At 41.3% G+C, this 24535-nt stretch overlaps 1 protein-coding gene and 2 non-coding genes across 3 annotated transcripts; 2 read left to right on the forward strand and 1 right to left on the reverse strand.

Moving 5' to 3' along the window:
• Positions 1–1270: 1270 nt before the first annotated feature.
• On the reverse strand, positions 1271–1344 carry TRNAI-AAU (transfer RNA isoleucine (anticodon AAU)). The gene has a single exon. It is a non-coding gene; the product is annotated as a tRNA-Ile (tRNA).
• Positions 1345–5003: 3659 nt separating this feature from the next.
• On the forward strand, positions 5004–5077 carry TRNAI-AAU (transfer RNA isoleucine (anticodon AAU)). The gene has a single exon. It is a non-coding gene; the product is annotated as a tRNA-Ile (tRNA).
• A 1281-nt stretch (positions 5078–6358) lies between these two features.
• ZNF839 (zinc finger protein 839) lies at positions 6359–22182 on the forward strand. The gene is made up of 8 exons (XM_054027862.1): positions 6359–7282; positions 9105–10037; positions 13357–13608; positions 14429–14521; positions 14885–15037; positions 16926–17066; positions 19396–19534; positions 20758–22182. Exons 1-8 carry the CDS (start codon positions 6434–6436, stop codon positions 21750–21752), a joined length of 3555 nt encoding a protein of 1184 aa, XP_053883837.1. The 5' UTR covers positions 6359–6433; the 3' UTR covers positions 21753–22182.
• Positions 22183–24535: the final 2353 nt, after the last annotated feature.

The raw sequence follows: 24535 nt of genomic DNA on the forward strand, positions 1-24535 counted from the left end.
TCACACCGCTCAGCGGTGTAGTCAATTATTTTTTGTCAAGGTCTTGGTCAAGGAATAGTCAAGGTCTAGACTCCAGAGGAACATTTTTTTTCACACCACAATAACAATAATGATAATAATAAGTAAATACACAGATTTCACAGTCATTTCAAAAGTATCTGGTGTTCCAGCTTTGGCCTGTGGTCCGCCATTGACTACTCCTGGTCAAGTCCTTTGCTGAGGCAGACGCGGTCTAGATAACCGTGCAGTAATGCAGCCCAGGCCCTCGCCACCATCTGGCTTGCTGTACTCTTACACAAATGGCAACTCTTTGAGCCATCTTTGTGGTGAACTGTATTCCTCCATGCCCGCATTGTCTGTAGGCTGCTGTGTCTGCAATAGGCTGTGATCCTGCACTGTTTGCCTGGGCCCCTGCATCCTCACAAACTCCTATGTCGTCTTTGGAGTGACTGCTGCAAGAGTGCTTGTCTCTCTCCCCACCAGATATTAAAAGATATTTACTAAAAGTAAAAGATATTACCTCACCCACCTTGTCTCTGTAACACTTAACATTTGTAATTACCTGAGTAGTCCCATTGCCAGAGCAGGACTGTAAATGCATCTTGTTATGCATTTCTGTAAAGCACCATGCTTGCTTGTGATAGTACAAATAAATATTTTTTTATTTTAAATCATCAAAGCTATAGAAACAAACTATTATAAAAAACACACACACACCCAGTATAACTGTAAAACAGTGTGAAAAATGGGGCTTACTGGGAGAATTCCATAGAAATTACATATATTCAAACTTGGCCCTTTCATACATTTTCTTGTAGAAGGTAGTGACTTAGGCTTGTGTTTTTTTAAAAGTACTAGTGTAACAGTATTGTGTTTTCAATTAAAAATTTAAGTGTCTCATACAAATTTGAAATATGAAGTAAGTTTTAAAAGTTTTAAGGTAACAAGTCTTGTGGATGGGGGGGGAGTGGTAGATGTGGTATATCGTGACTTTAGTAAGGTTTTGATACTGTATCACATGACCTTCTCATAAACAAACTAGGGAAATATAACCTAGATGGAGTTAATTAATGGAGATAACCTATCTCCTAGAACTGGAAGGGACCTTGAAAGTTCATCGAGTCCAGCCCCCTGCCTTCACTAGCAGGACCAAGTACTGAGTTTGCCCCAGATCCCTAAGTGGCCCCCTGAAGGGTTGAACTCACAACCCTGGGTTTAGCAGGCCAATGCTCAGACCACTGAGCTATCCCTCCCCCCAAAAATTGCATTGTGGCCCGTAGGGGGATCGAACCCGCGACCTTGGCGTTATTAGCACCACGCTCTAACCAACTGAGCTAACCGGCCACTTCGTAATATATAAGGTGAGTACATAATTGGTTGGGAAACTGTACCCAGAGAATAGTTAGTGGTTCACAGTCAAGCTGGAAGGGCATATCAAGTAGGTTCCAGCAGGGATCAGTTCTGGGTCCAGTTCTGTCCAGTATCTTCATCAGTGATTTAGATAATGGCATAGAGAGTACACTTACAATTTTTAACGAGGAGTCCTTGTGGCACCTTAGAGACTAACAGATTTATTTGGGCATATGCTTTCATGGGCTATAACCCAGTTTATCAGATGCATGGAGTGAAAAATACAGTAGGGAGATATAAATATACAGCACATGAAAAGATTGGAGTTGCCTTACCAAGTAGGGGGTCAGTGCTAACGAGGCCAATTCAATCAGGGTGGATGTGGCCCATTCCCAACAGTTGAAAAGAAGGTGTGAGTATCTGTGAGCCACATCCACCCTGATTGAATTGGCCTCCTTAGCACTACAAAAAGTAATTTTCCCTCTGTTGATATTCCCAAATAAATCCCAAATAAAACCACAAGGACTCCTCATTGTTTTTGCTGATACAGACTAACACGGCTACCCCTCTGAAACCTGTCCCTTATAATTTTTGCAGAGAATACCAAGCTGAGAGCGGTTGCAAATGTCTTGAAGGATAGGATTAAAATTAAAAATGATCTGGACAAACTGGAGAAACGGGTGTAAATTAATTAGGATGAAATTCAATAAGGACAAATACAAAGTACTCCATTTAGGAAGGAACAATCAGTTGCACACATACAAAATGGGAAATGACTATGTAAGAAGGAGTACTGCGTAAAGGGATCTGGGCATCATAGTGGATCACAAGCTCAATATGAGTCAACAGCATAGTCGCTAATTTTCTCCAGCGCCGGTGGGTGCCTGCATCCCCCGCCCCTTTCCCCACCCATGGCCCCGCCCCAACTCCACCCCATCCCCGCCCCCATTCCAACCCTATCCCCAAAGTCCGCACCCTAATTCTGCCCCCTCCCTGCCCCTATTGGATCCTTTCCCTAAATCCCCTCCCTGGCCCCGCCTCTTCCCCCAGTGCGCCGCGTTCCCCTTTTTCCCTCCTCCCTGCCCGGTGAATCAGCTGTTTCACGGCGCAAGTGCTGGGAGGGAGGGGGGAGAAGCAGGATGCGGTGGCGCGCTCGCAGAGGAGGCGGAAGTGGAGGTGAGTTGGAGCAGGGGCGTGGGGCGGGGCCACAGGGAGCTGACAGTGGGTGCTGAGCACCCACCAATTTTTTTCCATGGGTGCTCCAGCCCCGGAGCACCCACGGAGTCAGCACCTATGCTCAACAGTGTAACACTGTTGCAAAAAAAGCAAACATATTCTGGGATATATTAGCAAGAGTGTTGTAAGCAAGACATGAGAAATAATTCTTCCACTCTACTCCATGATGATACAGCCTCAACTGCAGTATTGTGTCCAGTTCTGGGCGCCACATTTCAGGAAAGATGTGGACAAATTGGAGAAAGTCCAGAGAAGAGCAACAAAAATTATTAAATGTCTAGAAAACATGACTTATGAGGGAAGATCAAAAAAATTGGGTTTGTTTAGTCTGGAAAAGAGAAGATAGAGGGTTCATAACAGTTTTCAAGTATATAAAAGGTTATCACAAGGAGGAGGGAGAAAAATTGTTGTTCTTAACTTCTGTGGATAGGACAAGAAGCAATGGGCAGGGCCGGCTTTAGGCCGATTCAGCCGATTCTGCTGAATCGGGCCTCGCGCCTAAGAGGGCCCCGCAGCTGTCCACCCCGCCCCCAGCTCACTTCCCCCTCCTCCCCTTCCCTGAATGCTCCGCCCCCTGCTCCTCCCCCTCCCCTGCTTCCCGCGAATCAGATGTTTGCGGGAAGTCTGAAAACAAGCAGGGGCAGGCGGCAGCAGGTAAACTGGGGTGGGGGGGGCGCGAGGAGGGATCTGGGGAGGCGCGGCCCAGTCTGGCTCTGGTCGAGCACCCCCGGCACCGGCGGCTCTGGCTCCGGCTCAGCTCGGGCCTCAGGGCGCCGGCCCGGCCCCGGGTCCGCAGCTCCGGCCCCAGCTGAGCACCCACGGCCCCACGGCTCCGGCCCAAGTGGCTCTGGCCCAGCTCGGCTCGGGCCCCGGGGTGCCGGCCCCGGTTCCAGCCGAGTGCACTGGCCTGGCCCCGGCACCGGCTGAGCACTCCCGGACCCGGCCTGAGCAGCTCCGGCCCAGGTCAGCTCGGGCCCTGGGGTGCCGGCCACGGCCAAGCGTGCTGGCCAAGCCCCCCTGGCTCCGGCCCCAGCAGCTCCAGCCCGGACCCAAGCCCCTCGACCCCAGCTGGAGCGCAGCCCGATTCCTGGGGGCGGGGCTTACTGTCGGCAAGCCCCGCCCCCAGGAATTGGGCCCCGCTCTTGCTAAAGCCGGCCCTGGCAATGTGCTTATATTGCAGCAAGGGAGGTTTAGGTTGGACATTAGGAAAAAGTTCCTAACTGCCAAGGTAGTTAAGTACTGGAATAAATTGCCTAGGGAGGTTGTGGAATCTCTGTCATTGGAGTTCTTTAAGACCAGGTTAGACAAACACCTGTCAGGAATGGTCAAATACTTTGTTCTGTCTTGAGCATAGGGGACTGGACTAGAAGACCTCTCAGGGTCCCTTCCAGTCCTAAGAATCTATGAATTGTTGCTACACCCACACAAAATTTCTGATTAATGAGCAATTTTAGAAGTATATTAAGTATATAGTACTGTATAGATAGGTCCATATTTATTCAATACATTAAATATAGCAATAGTGATTAGACGTAAGGTGAGTACTACCTCCTCTTTTCAGAGTCATATTTAGGTAGGTATGTTAAGCCTACAGTTGATCCTTACCACCTGTCCATTCACTGTGAAACAACTAGCGGTAAAAGTGGTGTGGCTACAATCCAGTTAGAAGTTCATCTTTGCCAGAGAACCTATAATAATATTAGGAAGAAAAATAGTGTATTTGATGCATGTGCATTAAACAGAATTTCTGGTTTACTAACTTGCACTCCCCCTGTTTGTGGTTCTTTTTCTTGTTTGATGGCCTACTTAGCAATCTCAGCTGAAAATTGCAAGATTTGCTGCAGGACTGACCATCTATAAATAATCCAAGTTTATTTTAACGTAAAATAAAGATAAAATTTACAATAAACCCAAAAGTTATAGAAAGAAAATAATATGTGACTCATATTTTACCAATGCAATATTTATTTAAAAAGCAGTATGTAAAATAAATGGGAATTAAAAATAAATAATATTAAAATAAGTGGCAAAAGAAATATTTCGATTTAATGAAATAAAACTGGAGTCACTTTTAAAAAGCCATGCGTGGGGGTATAACTTACTAGCTATGAATCTAGCCTGAATGAATGAGACCTGTGGGCTGTTTGTACCTAAGGGTTGTTGCTCCTGCTTACTCATGGCCCCCCAGTCTGAACCCTTTGAACGGGTTTGTATAATCTCTGGCTCAAATATGCTTATTGAGCCTACAAGGTCTGGAGTCTGGACCCCGGACCCAGCTGTCGGGGCGGGAACTGAGTAGATTGTCTCGGGAACAGGCAATAGTTACACGAGTCTACAGTAAGTTAGAGGGAGAGAAATGACAACAGTAGTTCCTGTGTTATTCTTATGGAGATCAATGCAAGTGTTTCGTACGAAGTGGCCGGTTAGCTCAGTTGGTTAGAGCGTGGTGCTAATAACGCCAAGGTCGCGGGTTCGATCCCCGTACGGGCCACAGCGCAATTTTTTCTTTCTCTATTTTTTTTTATTACATTGACTTTCCATTAATATGTTTTGATGGATAAAAACGCAAATTAACATGCTCATATTAAAATTAAAATCTTATTATAAAATAATGACTGAGATTATTTTACTTTCAATCAGCTACCAAAAGGGTGAGGTTTAAACTGCCTCTCCATCAAGCTTTTAAAAAGATCTATAACCTTATAATGCAGCACCACAGTTTTTAGGGGGAACCTTTGCCTGAGGATTTTATGCACGCACAATTACATTATCTGCAGTCAGAAATGCAAGTGTATCCATTATGCCTGCATCTATCTGCACACTCATATTTGACTTTTCATGTTTTTGTTATAGCACATTACTTGGTGCAATACAAAATAATAGTTTTAAAAATATATATTCAGCAAAAGAGTAACAGCACAGCACATTTAGGTGAGTTGAGAAGTAAATTGTAGATGTAAATTAGTCCCTCCACAAATTTCAAACAGTCTCTTTATTTTTGCTTTAGAACGTTTAAAAGTAGAAAACTAGTCTCTCTTGATTCTCTTGAATAATTTTACGCTACTCTGAAAACTGGTTGTAAAAAATATTGTCATGCAGCGAAAACTGCCCTACTTCAAATGAAAAAATTGAAGAAAACATTCCCAATGAAATGGTTAAAAGTCAGGGTAGACTCAGAGTGCTGCTCATAGAAAAAAATATGCATGTACCTAATCCCATAGATTTGAGGGTAAGCACATGCATACATCTTTGCAGGATCAGAGCCAAAATGTTAAAACAGTGAGGTAATACCTTTGTGGGTAAAGTTGACTTGGCATTTCCATTAAAACCCCTTAATCGGGGGATTATATCTTGTGTGTTTCAGAAAACAGGCTGACATTTGGTTTGGATATAATTTACTTTACAAAAAAGGCTTGAGATCTTCCCCCACCCCTTATTTTTACTTTTAAAAGCACTGTAATCAGTTTCAGATGCTTTTTGTCTATCCCATGGTGTATCGAATCTATCTATACAGACGTACTGACGCCCTATGGGTTGCTCTGTTTTGAATTCTACTTGTGGGGTGTTGCACTGAATTGAATTGCACTAACTATACTGTTGAATGAGTGTATACCGAATTCAACTGTACTACACTGAGCACCATCGCACAGGAAAACGCTTTCGAAAGTGTCTTGTCCCTCCTGGGCCCCGGTCCGTCCATATGACCACGCCCCTTCCATGATGACGTATCCAGCCCACAGCGGCGGCGGCCCCCATTGGCTCCCGCATTGCCGGTTCCTGTAGGTTCGCTCCGCACCTTTAAGACCTGGGGGCCGAATGCGTCTCCCGCCCCCCGACAGCTGCCAAGATGGCGGCTCCCGAGGATGGGGGCGGAGAGAGCGCGACGGTGGCATCGCCGCCGTCTCCTGCTGAGGAAGAGCCCCCCGGACCGGCCGCTGCCCGCGGGGCTCGCCACAGCGCGGCGGCCGGGGAGAGGGTTGGCCTGCTGGGACTTGGGTATCCCCCCGGGGCGGTCGCGGCCAGGGGTGACTTGCTGGGTCCCCTGGAGCCTGAGGAGGGCGGGGGCCTGCTGGGCCCTCTGGAGGCTGGATCCCCCACCGAGGAGGGATCGGAGGTGCTGGCGGTGACCGAGGAGTTGGCCCAGAGCCTGGCTGCCAGCTCCTCCGCCGTCGGCACCGCCCTCTACCTGGAGCCGGGTGGGAGCCTGGTGCAGGGGGCTGAGCTGAGCGCGGAGGAGCAGCTGGTGGCGGCGGCGACCGAGAACCAGGAAGTTGAGTTGCCGGGGAATTTGCCTGCGGAGAGGAGTCAGGCCGAGCCACTGGCTCAGCCTCCCGGCCAGCAGGCCACAGCGACGCCCCTGGCCCCCGAGGAGCTGCAGAGGGTCATCGAACAAGTGAGCAGGGCCCAGAAGCAGCCTCCACCGCCCCTTCTTCCCGCCTCTGGAGCTGGCATTGGATCCTTATTGTTGCCTCCTCCCCGAGCTGGGGGGTACTCGCTACCCCAGGAGATTGGCCTCATGCCCCCAGCATCAGGGTTCAGCAGTTCACCACAGAGCTGTAGCCTGACTGCTGCCTCCGGGTCCCAGCCGGTGACCAGTATCATACACAATGCAGCACAGCAGTTGCAGAATGTGGCCCAGCAGGTTGCCCTTCAGCAGGGCAAAACTATCGGTACCACCAGGTGCCTTGTACACAAGGTAAACAAAGGGGAAGAGGGAATGTCTTTGGAAAGCCAAGGGTCAAGTGAATGGGAAAGTGGTCTCCAATATAGAATTGGGCCTGGGAACTAGGATGTGCTGAACATTGAATAGTCATGGCCCGTTCTCAGTGATGAAACTGCTGAGTGCTATTGCACTAGTTCTACTGCTGACCCTAATTTCCTGATCAGTTTAACCTGCCTTGGAATTAGATTTCTCCAGTCTAATAGTTGGAACACTGATGTTGAGAGCAGCTCATTTCTAACAAGGTAGAGCGTATACTGTTGAATGGAGGTGACAGGCGCTGGTCAGCGTGACCCATGTTCTAGTCTGGCAGAATAAGCACAGTTGTCCAACGTGATTTGGAAGAACTACTTTACAGCGACTAGGCCAATGTAACCTGTCAGTCTAGCGTATCTAGCAACTGAATGTTTGGGGTACTTAGTTTGTGCTAGCTCATTGATCTATAGGTGTTTTGGTTTTTTTTATTACAGTGGCTGTCTGCTATACTTGAGATTTTAAAGCTGTTTCTATTATAACTTTTGTTTTCATGCACTCTTTAACTTTCCCAATATTTTCCTTTTGGGCTAAGATTTTCCATGTTTGGTTCTTGCCCAACAGTAACTTTTTTTTTTTTTTTTAAAGTGAGTAATATTCGTTCAGCTGTGTTTGTATTATGGAAGACTGTTTTTAAAAACAGAAAAATCTCTGTTCACATTCTTGAACAGGTGTTGTTATAATAGAAACATTTGAAGTTTGAAATTAGAAGTCTGGACTGAATTTAGACTGTCAGGTCTTTGGGGCAGGGACTACATTTTTGTTTTTGTTTTTTGTTGTTGTTCTGTCCTTTCATACAGTGCTTAGCACAGTGAGATCCTGGTCCATGATTAGAGTTTCTGGGCATCACTGTAATACAAATAATAATAATGAGCCTTTTCTTTGGGGATAGTATTTGCTTAATTGGGGGAGGGGGGAGAGGGATTATTTGCCAACTAGAAGCAATTAACTTGTAGACTTTCCTTTAAGTGGAGAGCTGTGCATTTAGGCCTTGATCTAGCAAAGCACTTAAGCATGTGTTTGCACAGCATCAGTGGGATTATTTGTGTGCTTGCACTTTGGCATGTGCTTAAGTGCTTTGATGGATGGTTTGCAGCTAGAGAAATGGACACTTTTCAAGTAAGAGGCAATAGACAGGCTTTGACTCTTCCTCAGTCCCTTGCTATCCCTGTGGTGTGATTTTTAAAAAACAAAACAATAAATAAATAGGGTGGGGAGAGAAGGACAGACAGGAGGTGATAGGCCAGAGGCCTGAGTTGCTTATATCATCTTAAGGATTTTTGAACTGTGCATTTATTAGGGTATAACTGTGGCCTAATACTTGGCCTGCAAAATTAATAGACAGTAGTTGTCCTGTGGGTGAGATGTGCTTATTCAGTTTACAAATTCACAGCATAGGTCTAGAGCTTGCAACTGAATCTGCACAGGTGAACCCTTATTGACTTCAACAGGGCTCTGCCCAACGGATCCATTTGCAGAAATTATTCCTTAGTTTTTGACAACTAAATTCATGGTTGATGGACATTAAAAATAAAACAGTGATCTGATATACAAAGTAAACTGAAATTCCTTATCTGAGCAACAAATGGAACTGTATGATAATTTAGTAGCTGGAAGGAAGGAAATATGTTCCTTGAGTGTTGTAAGAAAACTGGATGATGTATCTAGTTTCTTCATGTTTCACTTTAAGGTCTTATACACAAAGATGTAAAATCTTGATAAATAATATTGTACTTTTACATTTTCAACTTTTTTTCCCCTAAAGCAATTAGAAGCCATTTGTGTTCAAGTGCAGCCGGGGCAGATGAAGGAAAATGAAAAGCCAGTGCCACCTGTTGCAGAAGTCCAGTCCAAAGCTATAACACCGAGTCAGCCAGTTGGTAGGAATTCTGGTCTGTCTAGACTTAATATTATTAATCCCCAGATTATTAGGATACAGCCTGTAACAGGAACTGAGCAGCAACAGTTTTTCTTGCATAGTTCTTCTGAGCCTCCAGTTCAGCTACTTGTGCAGAGACCTTTAGCCCCTGATGGACCAGTGTCAGTGAATAAGATTCCCACACACCAGGCACTGAATGGACAAAAAACTACATGTGCCACAGTGTCTGCTACAGAGTCTCGAAATGTTACTTTGGTGGCAGCCAGTTCAGCAAATACTCTTATCTCGAGCCTTGAGAAAAAGCAAAAAGAAGAACTAAAGCTAAAAAAGTCTTTGAAAGTGAAGACTCGTTGTGGACGGATTTCACGCCCTCCAAAATATAAAGCGAAAGATTATAAATTCATTAAAACAGAGGATTTGGCCGATGGTCATCAGTCTGATTCTGATGACTATGCTGAACTAAGCATAGAAGATGACGATGAGGGGAAAGCAAAGGGAATGGATGCATTATTCAATCCTTTGAATTATAACCTAAAGCCCAAAATGTTTAAATGTCAGACTTGTGAAAAATCCTACATAGGAAATGGAGGATTAGCACGACATTATAAACTTAATCCAGGACATGGACAACTGGAGTCTACACAGCAAAAAGTCTCAATGAATAAAACTAATAGAAGTGTGTTTCTGGATATTTCTGGAGGAGCAGATGATGAAACTCTGAGTCTGGCACTCTCGCAACCAATTGCTGTCACTTTAAATAATGAAAATTCACTAGCTATTGGTTTGGAAGAAACTGCTTCTTCACAGAGTGAACAACAGGTAAAGTAGTAGTTTGCTTTCTGCATAATATGCAGTTTCATAAACAATATAAAGGCAATTTCACTCCAACATTATTGCAATTTTAGAACCTTATTCTACACTAATTCATATACTGAATTCCTATTGCTGGCAATAGGAATTCTTTACATAGATTGAAGGTAGTGGCCTATGTGCATGGCCAAAAGAGAATAGGAATGAATTAGGAAAAGTTGCAATCTGCTTGTCTGAAACTGCAATAAATATGTATGACCATTGGTTAAGTTTTAAAATAAACAACAAACGAACAAAAAAATTTAGTGACCTGCTGGGGGAGAATAAGATTTAGACTTTGTAATTAACCTCGCTTATTTCTCAGCATTGACATAAGGAAAAAACACTCTGCGGTTTATGTATATTTCATTTTAAAAGGCTTAAAAAACCCCAACCATCTTCTATATTCAGGAGTCAGTTTGACCCATCACTGAAATACAGCCTCTGCTGGGTTGAAACTCAGCTGTCCGTGGACAGCTATGCTATATAGTGTACTGTTGGAAGTGAAGCATAACTTCTGCAATTGAAACTATAGAGGGAAATCTAGTGTAGGTAGAATACAATTCCCTGCGTTAGAAAAATGTAAGTAGTTTCAGTTGGAGAGGTTCCAAGAAACTGGTTTTAAACTGTCCATTTCATAGTAAAGTGCATTTGTCAATAGAAATGAATGGTCTTTGTAGCCTTCTTGCTGCAAAAGAAAATCTCCACTGTAAACAGTGGAGCTATAATTGTATCACAACTGCCTTTTTAGGAAGACTGTTCTTTTGGATGCGGCAATGTTATATTTGTTGCGTTTTTGTGAATGTGATGTTGTTTCCAGAAGTGTGAATGTGGGTAGCCTGAGACATGACATAAGGTTAGTAGATAATTATGAACAAAAAGCAGAGTTTTCTACAACTTGGGGAGGAAAAAGAACAGAAAGCTCCATGAAGTCAACTGACTCATTATATAGATCTAATTTGCCTGTGCAGTATTTGTATATTGTGGTGATGGGGACTTAAGAAAAACCTAAAAGTGGTCTTTTGAATTTATTTTGCCATAAAATCTTTAGGACTGTTGATTGGCTGAATATAGTGCTACAGAAAATCTGAAATTTCTATCTGACAAATATGAGCCACACAGAATTTCCCCTTGGTAACTGAATGACTTACTAGTCTATAAATCGACTTAATTATTGTGGCTGCTTGAGTCACCAGGCTAGATTTTGTCTTTCTGTCCTGCCAGATAGCTATATTGTTGGCCATAAGCCATTGTCCGTTATGATCGTTATCAAGAAACATTAAGAGGATTATCAATACAGGTAGATTATGGAGGAAGAATAGCACCTGTGACCCACACTTCAAATTAAAAACTTCAGTCGCAGTTGAATGAGTTTGGTAATTTGCATCTAGTCTATAGGTAACACTGCACTAAATTTGGGAAGTCTGTGCAAAGGGGGGGGCTATTGTTGGAATGTAAGCAGGAGGTATTGAAGGTTAGGACTAAGATGCGTTCATAGAACTGAGAGGACACTTGAATTATTGTAACATTAATTACCATTTGAAGATATTTATAAACAGCCTCATCACATGAAACTTTAGGACATTCATTTTAATATTCTAGCTAGCTAGGGGAACAAAGTGGCTTTCAGTGAGAGATTCTTGGACTCTGTTTTGCCAACTTTTTTCTATGCTGGCTTTGAGACCATTTTTGAAAATTTATATTTTTGTAACTTCTTTTGGTGTAGTGAATATTATTGTATTCCTGCATATCCATTGTTTACTGTTGCTTAAATAGCTTGACTTTGTTTGTATTGAGACCACAACAACAGTTTTAAAAAATGATCTGGGAAAAGGGGTGAACAGTGAAGTGGCAAAATTTGCAGATGATACAATACTGAAGATAGTTAAGTCCAAAGCAGACTGCGAAGAGTTACAAAGGAATCTCACAAAACTGGGTGACTGGGCAACAAAATGGCAGATGAAATTCAATGTTGATAAATGCAAAGTAATGCACATTGGAAAACATAATTCCAACTATACATATAAAATGATGGGGTCTAAATTTTGTTACCACTAATCTTGGAGTCATTGTGAGTAGTTCTCTGAAAACATCCACTCAATGTGCAGCGGCAGTCAAACAGAATGTTGGTAATCATTAAGAGAAGGATAAGATAAGAAGACAGAAAATATCATATTGCCTCTATATAAATCCATGGTATGCCCACATCTTGAATACTGCATGCAGATGTGGTCGCCCCATCTCAAAAAAGATGTATTGGAATTGGAAAAGGCTCAGAAAAGGGCAACAAAAATGATTAGGGGTATGGAACAGCTTCCGTATGAGGAGAGATTAAAAAGACTGGGACTTCTCAGCTTGGAAAAGAGACAACTAAGGGGAGAGGGGGGGAATATGATAGAGGTATGTAAAATCATGACTGGTGTGGAGAAAGTAAATAAGGAAGTGTTATTTACTCTTCCCATAACACAAGAACTAGGGGTCACCAAATGAAATTAATAGGCAGCAGGTTTAAAACAAACAAAAGGAAGTATTTCTTCACACAACGCAGTCAACCTGTGGAACTCTTTGCCAGAGGATGTCGCAAAGGCCAAGACTATAACATATAACAAAAACCGGGCAGAGTGGAAGTCGGCGCCTATGCTGCTGAGTGATCATTATGAAATTGTAAAACTAACCATCAAGGCAACTAGAGCTTTTTGTTTAGATCTATTATGCTATTTTTAAATCTAAATTAATAATATAAAACCATTTTATTTTCTCTTTTAAAATAAGATACCCTCTTTGAATCAAGCAGCTCTTTGACAAGACCATAGGCTACTCTTGTTTATGATCAAATTCCCTTTGTTCTGTGTATTGTACTTAATTTAATGGATCAGCAGGAGAACTAACATTACAAATAGTGACAACAAATTACAGAAGCAGCTGTGTCCCTAGCCTCTTCCTGATTTAATCCTGCAAATATTCATGCAGCTGTACTTACTCATATCTAACAATACTGAAATTGCATAAGAACATAATGGCCATACTGGTTCAGTCCAATGGTCCATCTAGCCCAGTATCCTGTTTTCCAACAGTGGCCAATGCCAAGTGCTTCAGAGGGAATGAACAGAACAGGCAACCAAGTGATTGCCTTGTTGTCCATTCCCAGTTTCTGGCAAAGAGAGCTTAGGGATACTCAGAGCATTTGGTTGAATAATTTCGTTAAATATTTTAAACTGAGATTTTCTCAGCAGCATATTGAGGGAGGGAGAGTGTTTTAATGATTATTGTATATTTTTTTTTTATAAAGACTGGTAAATCTGCAACAGACAGACCTTTGTTGGCAGCACAACAAAATGAGACTGGTTTAGTACATTGGGGACCTGGAATGCCAAATGGACCTGGAAGACCCAGACGACCTAAAAGACGTGGCCGACCGAGGATGACTGGAAGATCAATGTGTTCAGGAAGACTTAATAGACCTGGTCGGTCCCCTTCTAAGTCGCTTAGTAATGTGTCAACAGAACACATCATATTTAGAAGAAAAGCTGGACTAAAAGAGGTATGGTTCCCTCTATTTCATATGTACCTTTTTTCCTTGCCTGCTGCCAAAATCTGATAAATTTAATCAAAATGTAGTGAGGATGTGCTCTCCAAGGAGCTGCTGTATGTTTGACATATAGCTAGACATGTATGTGCATAAATGAGGAGGCCTGGGGGTTATTTAAATATCAAAGTGAAATTTTAAATAAGTTTTTAAGCAAAACATATAAATCAAGTTATTGGTAAAAGATAGATTTTTTTTTTTAGAAATTGGCCCTGTGGATAATAGTTATTGGCCTCTTAGTAATTTGATGCACTCTTGGCTCTGTTTTTGGGGAAAATAATTAGTACTGCCACTGCTACTATGTGTCTCTATTAATATATAAAAATTATGCATAATAAAAAGGAGTCCATCTTTTTCTAAAAATATTTTTCTTACAATCTAAGTAATTGTCATGTTTTTCTGAGCTTCCTGCACATTACTGTGGTTTGAGCTTATGGTTGTGCTTATTTGCTTAATTCATTAAGATCTACTTTTCTTTTCATATGAGTACACAATTGTTACTGAGACTGATCATTAACTGCTTGTGTCGAAAGGCTGGACCATACTCTTCTTAACTTTTCTGGTCAGATCTTTAAATTTAGATTTATTCTTAAAGCCACTTAATTTTATTGATCCTGTAAAGGAAATTGAATTGGTCCTTACCACGTGCCATTTCTTTGATAGTGACTATTGTGTCCTATAGTGCAGAACTGAGATTTTTTACATTATGAATTAAGGGATGATTAGCATATATTGGGTCCCCCCCCCCTAAAGAAACTATTTTGGTCTTTACCAGCTAATCCAACAATGTGACAATGAAGATTTAATGGAGCTGGCTCTTCCCCGCCTGACAAAGCTTGTTACTGTGTATGAATTTCTACTGATGAAGGTGAGCTTTTTCTCATCATGTACGTATATTAAATTATTGGAGATTTTATCTTTCAGGTACACCATGAAAACTTCTCTGGGAATTAATCTTAGTTCGATGTTAGACATATGAAGGCTGAAGACATTTTAGAGTTCACCCTTCAGTTTCATGTAGTCAAAGGTTGATAGTTTGCCAGATTATACTTTTAATTTTTGCTGCCTGCTTCATCAGTGTTATTTCTGAAGATTCCACAGTCCTTTCTTTTCTGGACTGATTGGTAAGATTAATAAAATGAGGATTGAAAAAAGTGCTAGGCAAAACAAATCTATATGTTGCTGATTGAATTAGATTTCATGTTTAATATTCTTGCTTATTTCCATTTAGGTTGAAAAAGGTTACCCAGCAAAAGCCTTTTTTCCAGATGTTTATAGAGAATTTGAAGAGTTACATAATATGGTAAAGAAAATGTCTCAAGACCATTTCAGTAATTTTGATTTTCTGAGTTATCAGCAGCCTATGGAAATAAAAGATCCCAAGGTAAGAGGACACATTTTGGAGGGGGGTTCTTTGGGGATGTTCAGCAATGGTTTTCTCTCTTGCTAAGCAGTATATAGCATAAGTGAACAGAAAAACAACTTCCTGGTAAGAGAAAATGGAGATAAAGTGTAAACTGAAGAACACATACCAAAAGATTAAAAAATATTTATCTTTTGGAATTTGATTAGTAATAGAAAATATTTGATTAAACCACAGCCTTAGTTGATAGCTGACTACAAAATGCAAATCAAAACCCCAGGTGCTTAGCATAGTGTGAAGCTATGCTTTGCTGCCCAGGGGTACTTTGGTGACTCAACATAATCTCTGATGGACAGTAGCATTAACAGAATCCCATCCCATGTTTGGCTAGAAAGGAAGTGGCCACCACATGAGGACCTTGGGGATGAGCTAAAATAAGTGGTATTTGAGGATCTGACAGAGATGCAAAGAGCCCCCTGCAGACAAATCCATTATATTTGCCAAAGTTTATTTTCAAGTAAACATTACAGTTTAAAGATACCCTATAATTGAACCATTTGAAAATTTATTTATTTTTAATATTTCAATGAAAGTATAAATTCAGCAAGCTCATTATAGAACATAATCAAACTGAGGCATGTAACACAACAAAGATTAGTTCTTTAATAGCTTTTTCAGTTTTTAATGCTTGTTTGTGCAGATCATAATACAAATTTGTGCTGGGGTAAAGAGTTCAATTTTTCCAGACACTACTCCACTTCTTAGCATTGGGTGAGAGAGACCGTTATATTGGAATCTCTCACGTCTCTTACAGTTTCTGATGCTTGGGATGAAATGACTCTCTCCAAGTAATGGTGTATCACTGTCGAATTTTCAGTAGTGAATAACACAATATTTTGTACATATTACTGCTAGCAAAACTTTTAAAGTGCAAACAACATGATCAGTATTTAACAAGGCACAAAAGACAATCTCTGCTCCAAAGATCTTAATTTGAGTGAGATGGAGAGAAGACAGGACAAACTGGAAAATCCAGGGGAGGAAGGGAAGAGAGGAAATCATATTTCACAGATAGAATAATCCTGGGTAAAAATGAAATACAATATGTAGTTTTGGCACTGGCTAATTGAATATTTGTTTTTCAGAATAAATAATGGCAGAATCATAATATATACCAAAAGTTTGCCTTGTATTACTATTACATGTGTTCATCTGACTTTATCTCGTGTAACTGCTCAATCATGATGTTTCCTCTATGGAGAAATGAAATTGCACCAGTTTAAAGGGACACTGTCAAGGTTGGTAGGCCCAAAATTTGACCTACCTTTTTTTGCTTCTCTTTGCAAAGTCCATGTATAATTCTTTGATTTTTTTTAACACATGCTGTAATGTGCTTATTTTAAAAAAAAAAGGTCCAGCATTCATGAGAAACCTTATACTAACAAACCAATGTGTGCACAAAATAGAGCAAAAATTGGTAAGAGAATGTGTACCGAGTCTGAAGATACAAAGGGATTTAAAAAAAAGAGAGAGAGAGAGACTGGGAGAACTTCTTTAAGTCATAAACAACCTTTATAGTGTCCTTTGTTAAACTCTGCTGTACAGTAACTTACTCGGGACCTGTGCGCCATATCCCCTACATTCCTAGTTCTTGCTCTAAGCTTGATTTTTTTTTCTTGATTTTTACTTTTAGCTATTATATAGGAGATGCTTAATTTGAATGGCGGCTAATTGTAGAAGTTATTGTAGTCTAAAATAGCTTGAGAAGCTGTATATATGTCTTCTCTGATAGAGTGGACCCCAGTGTTGAATGTCTTTCTAGATCAGTTTTAGAAATGTATTTGACTATATAAATATTAGGTGTAGGAGAAACCACACTTACATTCTGTCATCCCTAATTATTTTATAGGTTGCTGAATCACTAGGAATTACAGAGAAGCTTCTTGGAAAACAAAAGATACAAGCTATAGACTCTTCCACACAATGTGTAATTAAAACAGTTGGTGAGCAGATGTTTACAGAGATATCAGGGAAAAAACGAGCAAATGAGGTAAAAAATAATTGTGAATTTAATATATAAACAAGTTAAAGCTGCTTAAAATATGGTAATATAATTTATTTCTTGAATATTCACAACTGTGTTACCTGACTTCTATTAAAGTGATGTTTCCAGGTGTAACAGAGTTTTGAGTCAGTAACACTGAAATACCTTATTGGAGGGTACTTCTTTAAGAAAAGATATCAAAATTAGATAGGTAAAGCGCTTTGCTTTTCAGTGTGTTTGCCCTCACTCCCTCATTAAGGATGTGCTATTCCGGGGGCCTGGATTCAGCTGCCCCCCTCCCCGACCCTCCTGCCCAGCTTCATCTGTGGGACTCCGGGGGTGGGCTTCAGCCCCCTCCCTGCTCTGGTGTTGGGCTCTGGGCTTCAGCCCCCTCCTCCACTGTACCCATGGGGCTCTGGCTCTGGGCTTCAGCCCAGGGCAGTGGTACTTCAGCAGGGCTGGCTTTACCGGGAGTTGTGGTCGAGAGGAGGAGTGGAATGAACCTGGGGTGCGAGGCTGTGGAAGGGAGCTTGGGGCAATGGGGGGAAGTGAGGGGAAGCAGCAAGGTCTGGGGGGCCAGGAGGCTCCATGGGGGGGCAGGGGAGGCAGCAAAAAACCCCTACATAAATTGCAATGGTTTGGACATGTATGTGTATATTTATTTGTTTTTCCTAAAGATTAAGTGTTTTAGGAAAATTTGTCAGAGCGGCCACCAGCAAGAGTTCATGGGCGCACTCTGAGGCCACCAAACATTTTGTTGAGAACCCCTGGTCTAAAGTGGGATCTGGCAGGCTGACATGAAGTATCATGCTATTGGAAGAGAACAGTAGCTTGGATTGAAAAAGGTGGACTGGCCAGCATGCAAATTTAAGTAATGGGGGAGAAGTGAGTGCTGCAGTTAATTAGGTGACTAACAGTGGTGAGTGAAACCAGCCCATTTGTTTCTGAGAGGATCAGATTAGCATATTTAATCTGTTGCCTGTGGCTATAGCCGTGAGCAGATAGTTTCCTCTCTTCTGATGGCAGCCTCAATTCAGGCTTGGTCTACTCTATACCACAGAGTTAGGTTGATGTAAGGCAGCTTATGCTGACCTAATTGTCAGTTTCTACGCTAGAATGCTGCTTCTGCCCAAGTAAGTGGCCTGCTACACTAACATAACAGCTCCACCTCATGAGAGGTGTAGCACTTCTGTTGGTGTAGTTAGGGTCACAGTGTCCATGCAGACGCTGTTACTTACATCGCCTCTTGGCTATCATTCTGTCAGCAGCACCTGCTTATAACTTGAAGCCGTGAAATTGACAAGAATGTCATATGCATCCGAAGAAGTGGGCTGTAGTCCACGAAAGCTTATGCTCTAATAAATTTGTTAGTCTCTAAGGTGCCACAAGTACTCCTGTTCTTCTTTTTGTGGATACAGACTAACACGGCTGCTACTCTGAAAAATTTCACTGCTGGTAGTCTTGGTTTTGTGAAATTGAGCCTGGCCAATTTCTTGTCTCCAGCTGTGAGCCTTGCCCAGTGCTGAGCCCCCAGGGTTCTCAGAGCACTACAGCTCTGAGTCAGAGACAATAACAGCTGTGAAATAGACAATGTCAATTTCACTGCTAGTAGGCTCCATGCTGTGAAATTGAACCAGTTGGACTCACAGCTGGGGCTGTTACCCTGAGGCCGGGGCTCCACTGTGAGCCCCAGTGGCTGTCAGTGTGCCATGCTTGGCTGTCAGTGCCCGCAATGCCCCACTTTAGTCGATGCAAGCGCTCCTGGTGAGGATGTGCTCCACTGGCAGAAGGAGGGCAATGTGGACACCAGCAGCCGACTGAATTACCCTGGTGGCCGTAGGTCAACCTAAATTAAGTCGACCTAATGTAGTGTAGACGAGCCCTCAGAGCTGCCTTTAGAGAGGACTGATGGCAACATCTTCCCTTTTTTCTGCCTCTGCTTAAACTTGTAACCTTGTCAGCCTTCCCACCCCCACTCTCACTTCTCATGGCAGGGAGTTCACTGCCCTTTACTGAAGCTGGAGAGGGGAGGGAGGAGAGATTTTCTTCTATAGTAGGTATTCCTTGTGTGAGCTGTGTCAGATCTTACTGAGACTTCTCTCAGACCCATCCCTCAAATTGTGAAGCAAGGCCAGGTTTATTAAAACAGACATCAAAACTAAGACAAGAAAACATATTTTAAAAAGTTCTAGATTGTGTTTAGAATTTTTTTAAGGGCCCCCTAGCTTTGAAAAACTGTTGTAGGTGGGAGTAATGTTATACTTAGTACTGGAAAAGATCACAAATTGTCTGTTTCTGCAAGTGATCTAAAACCTGCTAGTTTTTGTATTGACAGAGTTCATATGAAGAACTGTTGCCATCAGCTAAAAGGACCAGAGTAGAAGGCATATTGGAGAATGTGAAAAATGTTTATGCTAGCCAAAATGGAGAAGAGGAAAAGAGCTGGAACTTGTCTACACTGACTACAAAAGACGGTAACATTTAACTTCTAACTTACCAACTCTGTTCTGTTTTGGTGCAGTTCAGTTAATTCCATTATCTTGTGTTGTCTCTAAAGATGTCATGACCATGCCTTCAACTTAGTCTTGCACTTGTTTCTGTAGGTCCTTAAATGATAGTTTATCTGAGAAGTCTGAGTTAAGAATATTATTTATTTGTATTATCATAGTGTCTAAGAGCCCCTATCATGGACTAGGACCCCATTGTACTAGGGACTGTACAAACACAGAAAAGACAGAACATGGGGTTGGTCAGAGTGTAGATAAAATCAATGTAAGAACTACACCTTTTTATCCTCTCTTCATATAGCTGTTATTTTGCCACTAGTACAAGCTTCTGTGCTTTTGCTTATTTTTGCCCCTTCTTCCCTTTCACTTTTTTAGATATTCCTTGTTCCTCCTTTAAAGTATCCCTTACAAGACCACATTCCTCTTATTTCATTTACAAGAGGATTTTCTGCTGTACTTCCATTTATTTAAAAAGTCAATAAAGAAACAGTATCTGATTCATTAGCACCTCCACTAAGGTTTGTGCTAGTTTAAGGTGCAGCTCCACTTTAAAACCATATAAAAATGGCACTTTCTTACCTGACAGGTCTCCTATGTAGTCAATATCTTAATGACAAAAACAAGTTTTGACTCTTGTTAACCATGAAGAGGAAACAGCTAAAATTGAATGAGTTGGCATATCAGTGTTAGTAAAAAAATCAAACTCAGTAACAAAGGTCCCATCGACAATACCAGTGAAAACCTACTAAAGGTAACAAAGTTGCACAGGTGCCAGAAGGGGCATAATTTGGCCTGCTGTTGCATCTCTTATTACTAGTGACATGCATGATGGAAAGAACCCAGCATATCTTTGATCCTGTTTTCAGGATTATGACACAAAAACCCATCACCACCCTTTTCTTATAAACTAAGGTCATTTGATATGGAGCCATTGGGAGAATAAATATGGAACCTACCAGAGCTACTTCTAGAGCCTGAGTAGAAGTATACTTCAGACTCCTTGGAAAAGTATAATTTTTGTACCATTATTCATAGGGCAATAGCATAATTCTGTTCTAAGAATCCAATGCTACTTGATGGAGGGAAAACTAGATAAAATCTTAGAAAGATGCTTGTAGAAAATTACTTTTGAGAGTTCAAAATCATATTGTTGTACAACATGCTGTAACATTTTTTTCCCAACTGTTCAGGTTTTAATCCACTAAATGGGATGGTTGTGTTCTCCAAAGACAGAGGTATTACTCCTTGCATAACTGGAAGTGCAAAGCATACTGGGGAGCAACACAAATCACTTGATTTAGAAGCTAGAACTAACACTGAAAATTCAGATATCCTTCAGTCCATGAAAATGAGAATGGAATGCTCTCAACTCATAAGTATACAGGGACCAGATAGTACAAGTAACACATCTCCACCATGTACTGAAGCATTGTTGCATGCTGAGGCAGATAGCTCACCAGAAGAATTTGTTCAAGCACACTTTGTAAACGAGAACACAGCAGGTAGACTGACAAGTTCTGAATTTTGTAGCTCCATGGTATCGGAAGATGTGATTGATAATCAGAGTACCAACTTGTCAATGAATGAAGGAACTGTTCATAATGGAAAATATCAGAAACTTCAGCAAGATGAAGAAAACCAGAGTTACACTATTACCAGTGAACAGTCTGAACAACTTAATGATGCTGATATTGCTGATCAGATGCAGCAGCTTGAAAAAGTCTTTTCAACAAACATTGTGCCAGTAGACCATTCATACAAGACTCAAACTGACCCACATCAGAATCCTGTACAGGAAACCTCCATATCCACTCGGGAGAATCTTGAAAGTCCAATTAAAAACTTGAATGAATTCTCTTGTGGGCTAGAGGAACAACATGCTGGACAACATGAGCTAGAGAATGCAGTTACTGTAGGTGAAACTGTAGCCTTTGAGATTGCTGATGAGAGCCATGAATTCTTGTCTCAGGGACAGGAACAGATCTTTATTCAGACTGCAGATGGGCTTATTCTATCTCATCCAGGTACTGCTGTTCTGTCTCAAGCAGAAGGCATTGTGATTGTAACTAATGCTGATGGTACTACAATGCACATTCGCACCCCTGAGGGGGTTCCTTTGGAAACTGTGGAAGCACTACTGGCAATGGAAGCAGATGGCCAAAGTGAAGATATTTTGCTCTCGTAAAGTGAAGTGGAGCCATAAATATAAAAACCTGTTTTATTTATACATGCTTTCTTCTGGAAAAGACTGATCATATCAAATGTATATTTTTCTAATGTGAATATTGAAATTAACTTATTTGTAAACATTTCTATGACCTGTACTTTTTTTATAACTTATGTTTATATTAGCTGTATTGCAACCAAAAATTCTAAGGAATGACTTGATTCAACTTGTGCTCTTAATTGAGTGTATGTGAGGGGATGTGTGTGGATACCTGTCAACCCTAGTTTTGATGCACTATTACCTTTTTTATTATATATTAGTTTTACTCTTTGGCCAACAGAAATGCAATATAATGTGTTGCACTGCCTGTTGTCAGTGCTATGCTGTATACTGGCAACCTGTATATGGGCAAAATAAAAACATTAAAAGGAGCTGTATTTTCAATATATTAGAGGTTTTATCTTACCTGTATTAGTGTTTTATCTTAATTGCAGCTAGTTGAATATTCAGGTTATTTTATTAGTGCACGTGACTTGTCACACAAATGTATAACTGGAAAAATAAGTTATTAGCATTTCAATATTCCAAGTAAACTTTTGTTTTTCAAAAATTATACTGTGAAAAGTGACCGTATAAACTCCCAGATCACAACACAGATCAGCATGGGCTACTATCTACTCTTGACTTCTGCAAGATAGCGTACAAAGATACCAGTCCTGTAGAACCCCAAAGCATTATCTGATTCCTACTAGCATTCTGAAGAGTATCTGACCAGGTTTGTTTAAGATGCAAGGTAAAGTCAAACAGTACTGATGCTGTATGACAACCATTTGTGAGATGCTTATCTGAACATTAATCTGCATTTTTTATATGATAGCAAGTGTTTTTTCTTAAATTCCTTCCTCTCACAGGCTCCTCTTCATCTCTAATAGAGCCTTGTCTAAGACCCCATCTTTTTGGCCAAGCAAAAGCACCATATTTCAGAGCCTGTCACTATTAAGTAAGCTTTGCTCTTGCTAATCACAAAGCAGACCTCTACCCTTAGATCAGCCCAGTCTTCTTCCTATTTTAAAAAGTTTTTCTCATAGACATAGCACTGAGTTTTAACCTCTTATCTAAGCAAGGTAAGGGAGAAGCTAGCAAAAAAAAGTTTCTGCCTCCCATTAGCTGCTAGTATCTTCGATCTCACTGGCAGGCTTCAGAACATAACATGGTACTGACACACCATTAAATTTAATGCTCTGGTGGATGACCACCACTTGTCTAGACAATAGAAGTACATTCATACTCATAGATGGACATAGGAGATGGAAGTGTTGAGAGTCTCTGGGTTAGGCTTAAAGGGGTAAAAAACAAAGGTGATGTCATGCTAGGAGTCTACTACAGGCCACATAACAAGGTGGAAGAGGTGGATAAGGCTTTTTTTAAGCAACTAACAAAATCATTCAAAGCCCAAGATTTGGTGGTGATGGGGGATTTCAACTATCCGGATATATGTTGGGAAAATAACACAGCGGGGCACAAACTATCCAACAAATTCTTGGACTGCATTGCAGACAACTTTTTATTTCAGAAGGTTGAAAAAGCTACTGGGGGGAAGCTGTTCTAGACTTGATTTTAACAAATAGGGAGGAACTCAGTGAGAATTTGAAAGTAGAAGGCAGCTTGGGTGAAAGTGATCATGGAATCATAGAGTTTGCAATTCTAAGGAAGGGTAGAAGGGAGAACAGCAAAATAGAGACAAGGGATTTCAGGAAGGCAGATTTTGGTAAGCTCAGAGAACTGATAGGTAAGGTCCCATGGGAATCAAGACTGAGGGGAAAAACAACTGAGGAGAGTTGGCAGTTTTTCAAAGGGATGCTATTAAGGGCCCAAAAGCAAGCTATTCCGCTGGTTAGGAAAGACAGAAAATGTGGCAAAAGACCACGTTGGCTTAACCATGAGATCTTGCATGATCTAAAAAATAAAAAGGAGTCATAAAAAATGGAAACTAGGACAGATTACAAAGGATGAATATAGGCAAACAACACAGGAATGCAGGGGCAAGATTAGAAAGACACAGGCACAAAATGAGCTCAAACTAGCTACGGGAATAAAGGGAAACAAGAAGACATTTTATCAATACATTAGAAGCAAGAGGAAGACCAAAGACAGGGTAGGCCCACTGCTCAGTGAAGAGGGAGAAACAGTAACAGGAAACTTGGAAATGGCAGAGATGCTTAATGACTTCCTTGTTTCGGTCTTCACCGAGAAGTCTGAAGGAATGCCTAACATAGTGAATGCTAATGGGAAGGGGGTAGGTTTAGCAGATAAAATAAAAAAAAAAGTTAAAAATCAATTAGAAAAGTTAGATGCCTGCAAGTCACCAGGGCCTGATGAAATGTGTCCTAGAATACTCAAGGCACTAATAGAGGAGGTATCTAAGCCTCTAGCTATTATCTTTGGAAAATCATGGGAGATGGGAGAGATTCCAGAAGACTGGAAAAGGGAAAATATAGTGCCCATCTATAAAAAGGGAAATAAAAACAACCCAGGAAACTATAGACCAGTTAGTTTAACTTCTGTGCCAGGGACAATAATGGAGCAAGTAATTAAGGAAATCATCTGCAAACACTTGGAAGGTGGTAAGGTGATAGGGAACAGCCAGCATGGATTTGTAAAGAACAAATCGTGTCAAACCAATCTGATAGCTTTCTTTGATAGTATAACGAGTCTTGTGGATAAGGGAGAAGCTGTGGATGTGGTATACCTAGACTTTAGTAAGGCATTTGATACGGTCTTGCATGATATTCTTATCGACA

Source organism: Malaclemys terrapin, chromosome 4 (genome assembly GCF_027887155.1).
Source record: "Malaclemys terrapin pileata isolate rMalTer1 chromosome 4, rMalTer1.hap1, whole genome shotgun sequence".
Lineage (NCBI taxonomy): Eukaryota > Metazoa > Chordata > Testudines > Emydidae > Malaclemys > Malaclemys terrapin.

Excerpts from the sequence above, each read along its gene's own strand:
- ZNF839 (XM_054027862.1), top strand. The coding sequence starts at position 6,434 with ATGGCGGCTCCCGAGGATGGGGGCGGAGAGAGCGCGACGGTGGCATCG. Across the intron at positions 10,038-13,356 it reads CTTCACAGAGTGAACAACAG|ACTGGTAAATCTGCAACAGA; the intron begins GTAAAGTAGTAG and ends TTTTTTATAAAG. Across the intron at positions 14,522-14,884 it reads ATGAATTTCTACTGATGAAG|GTTGAAAAAGGTTACCCAGC; the intron begins GTGAGCTTTTTC and ends ATTTCCATTTAG.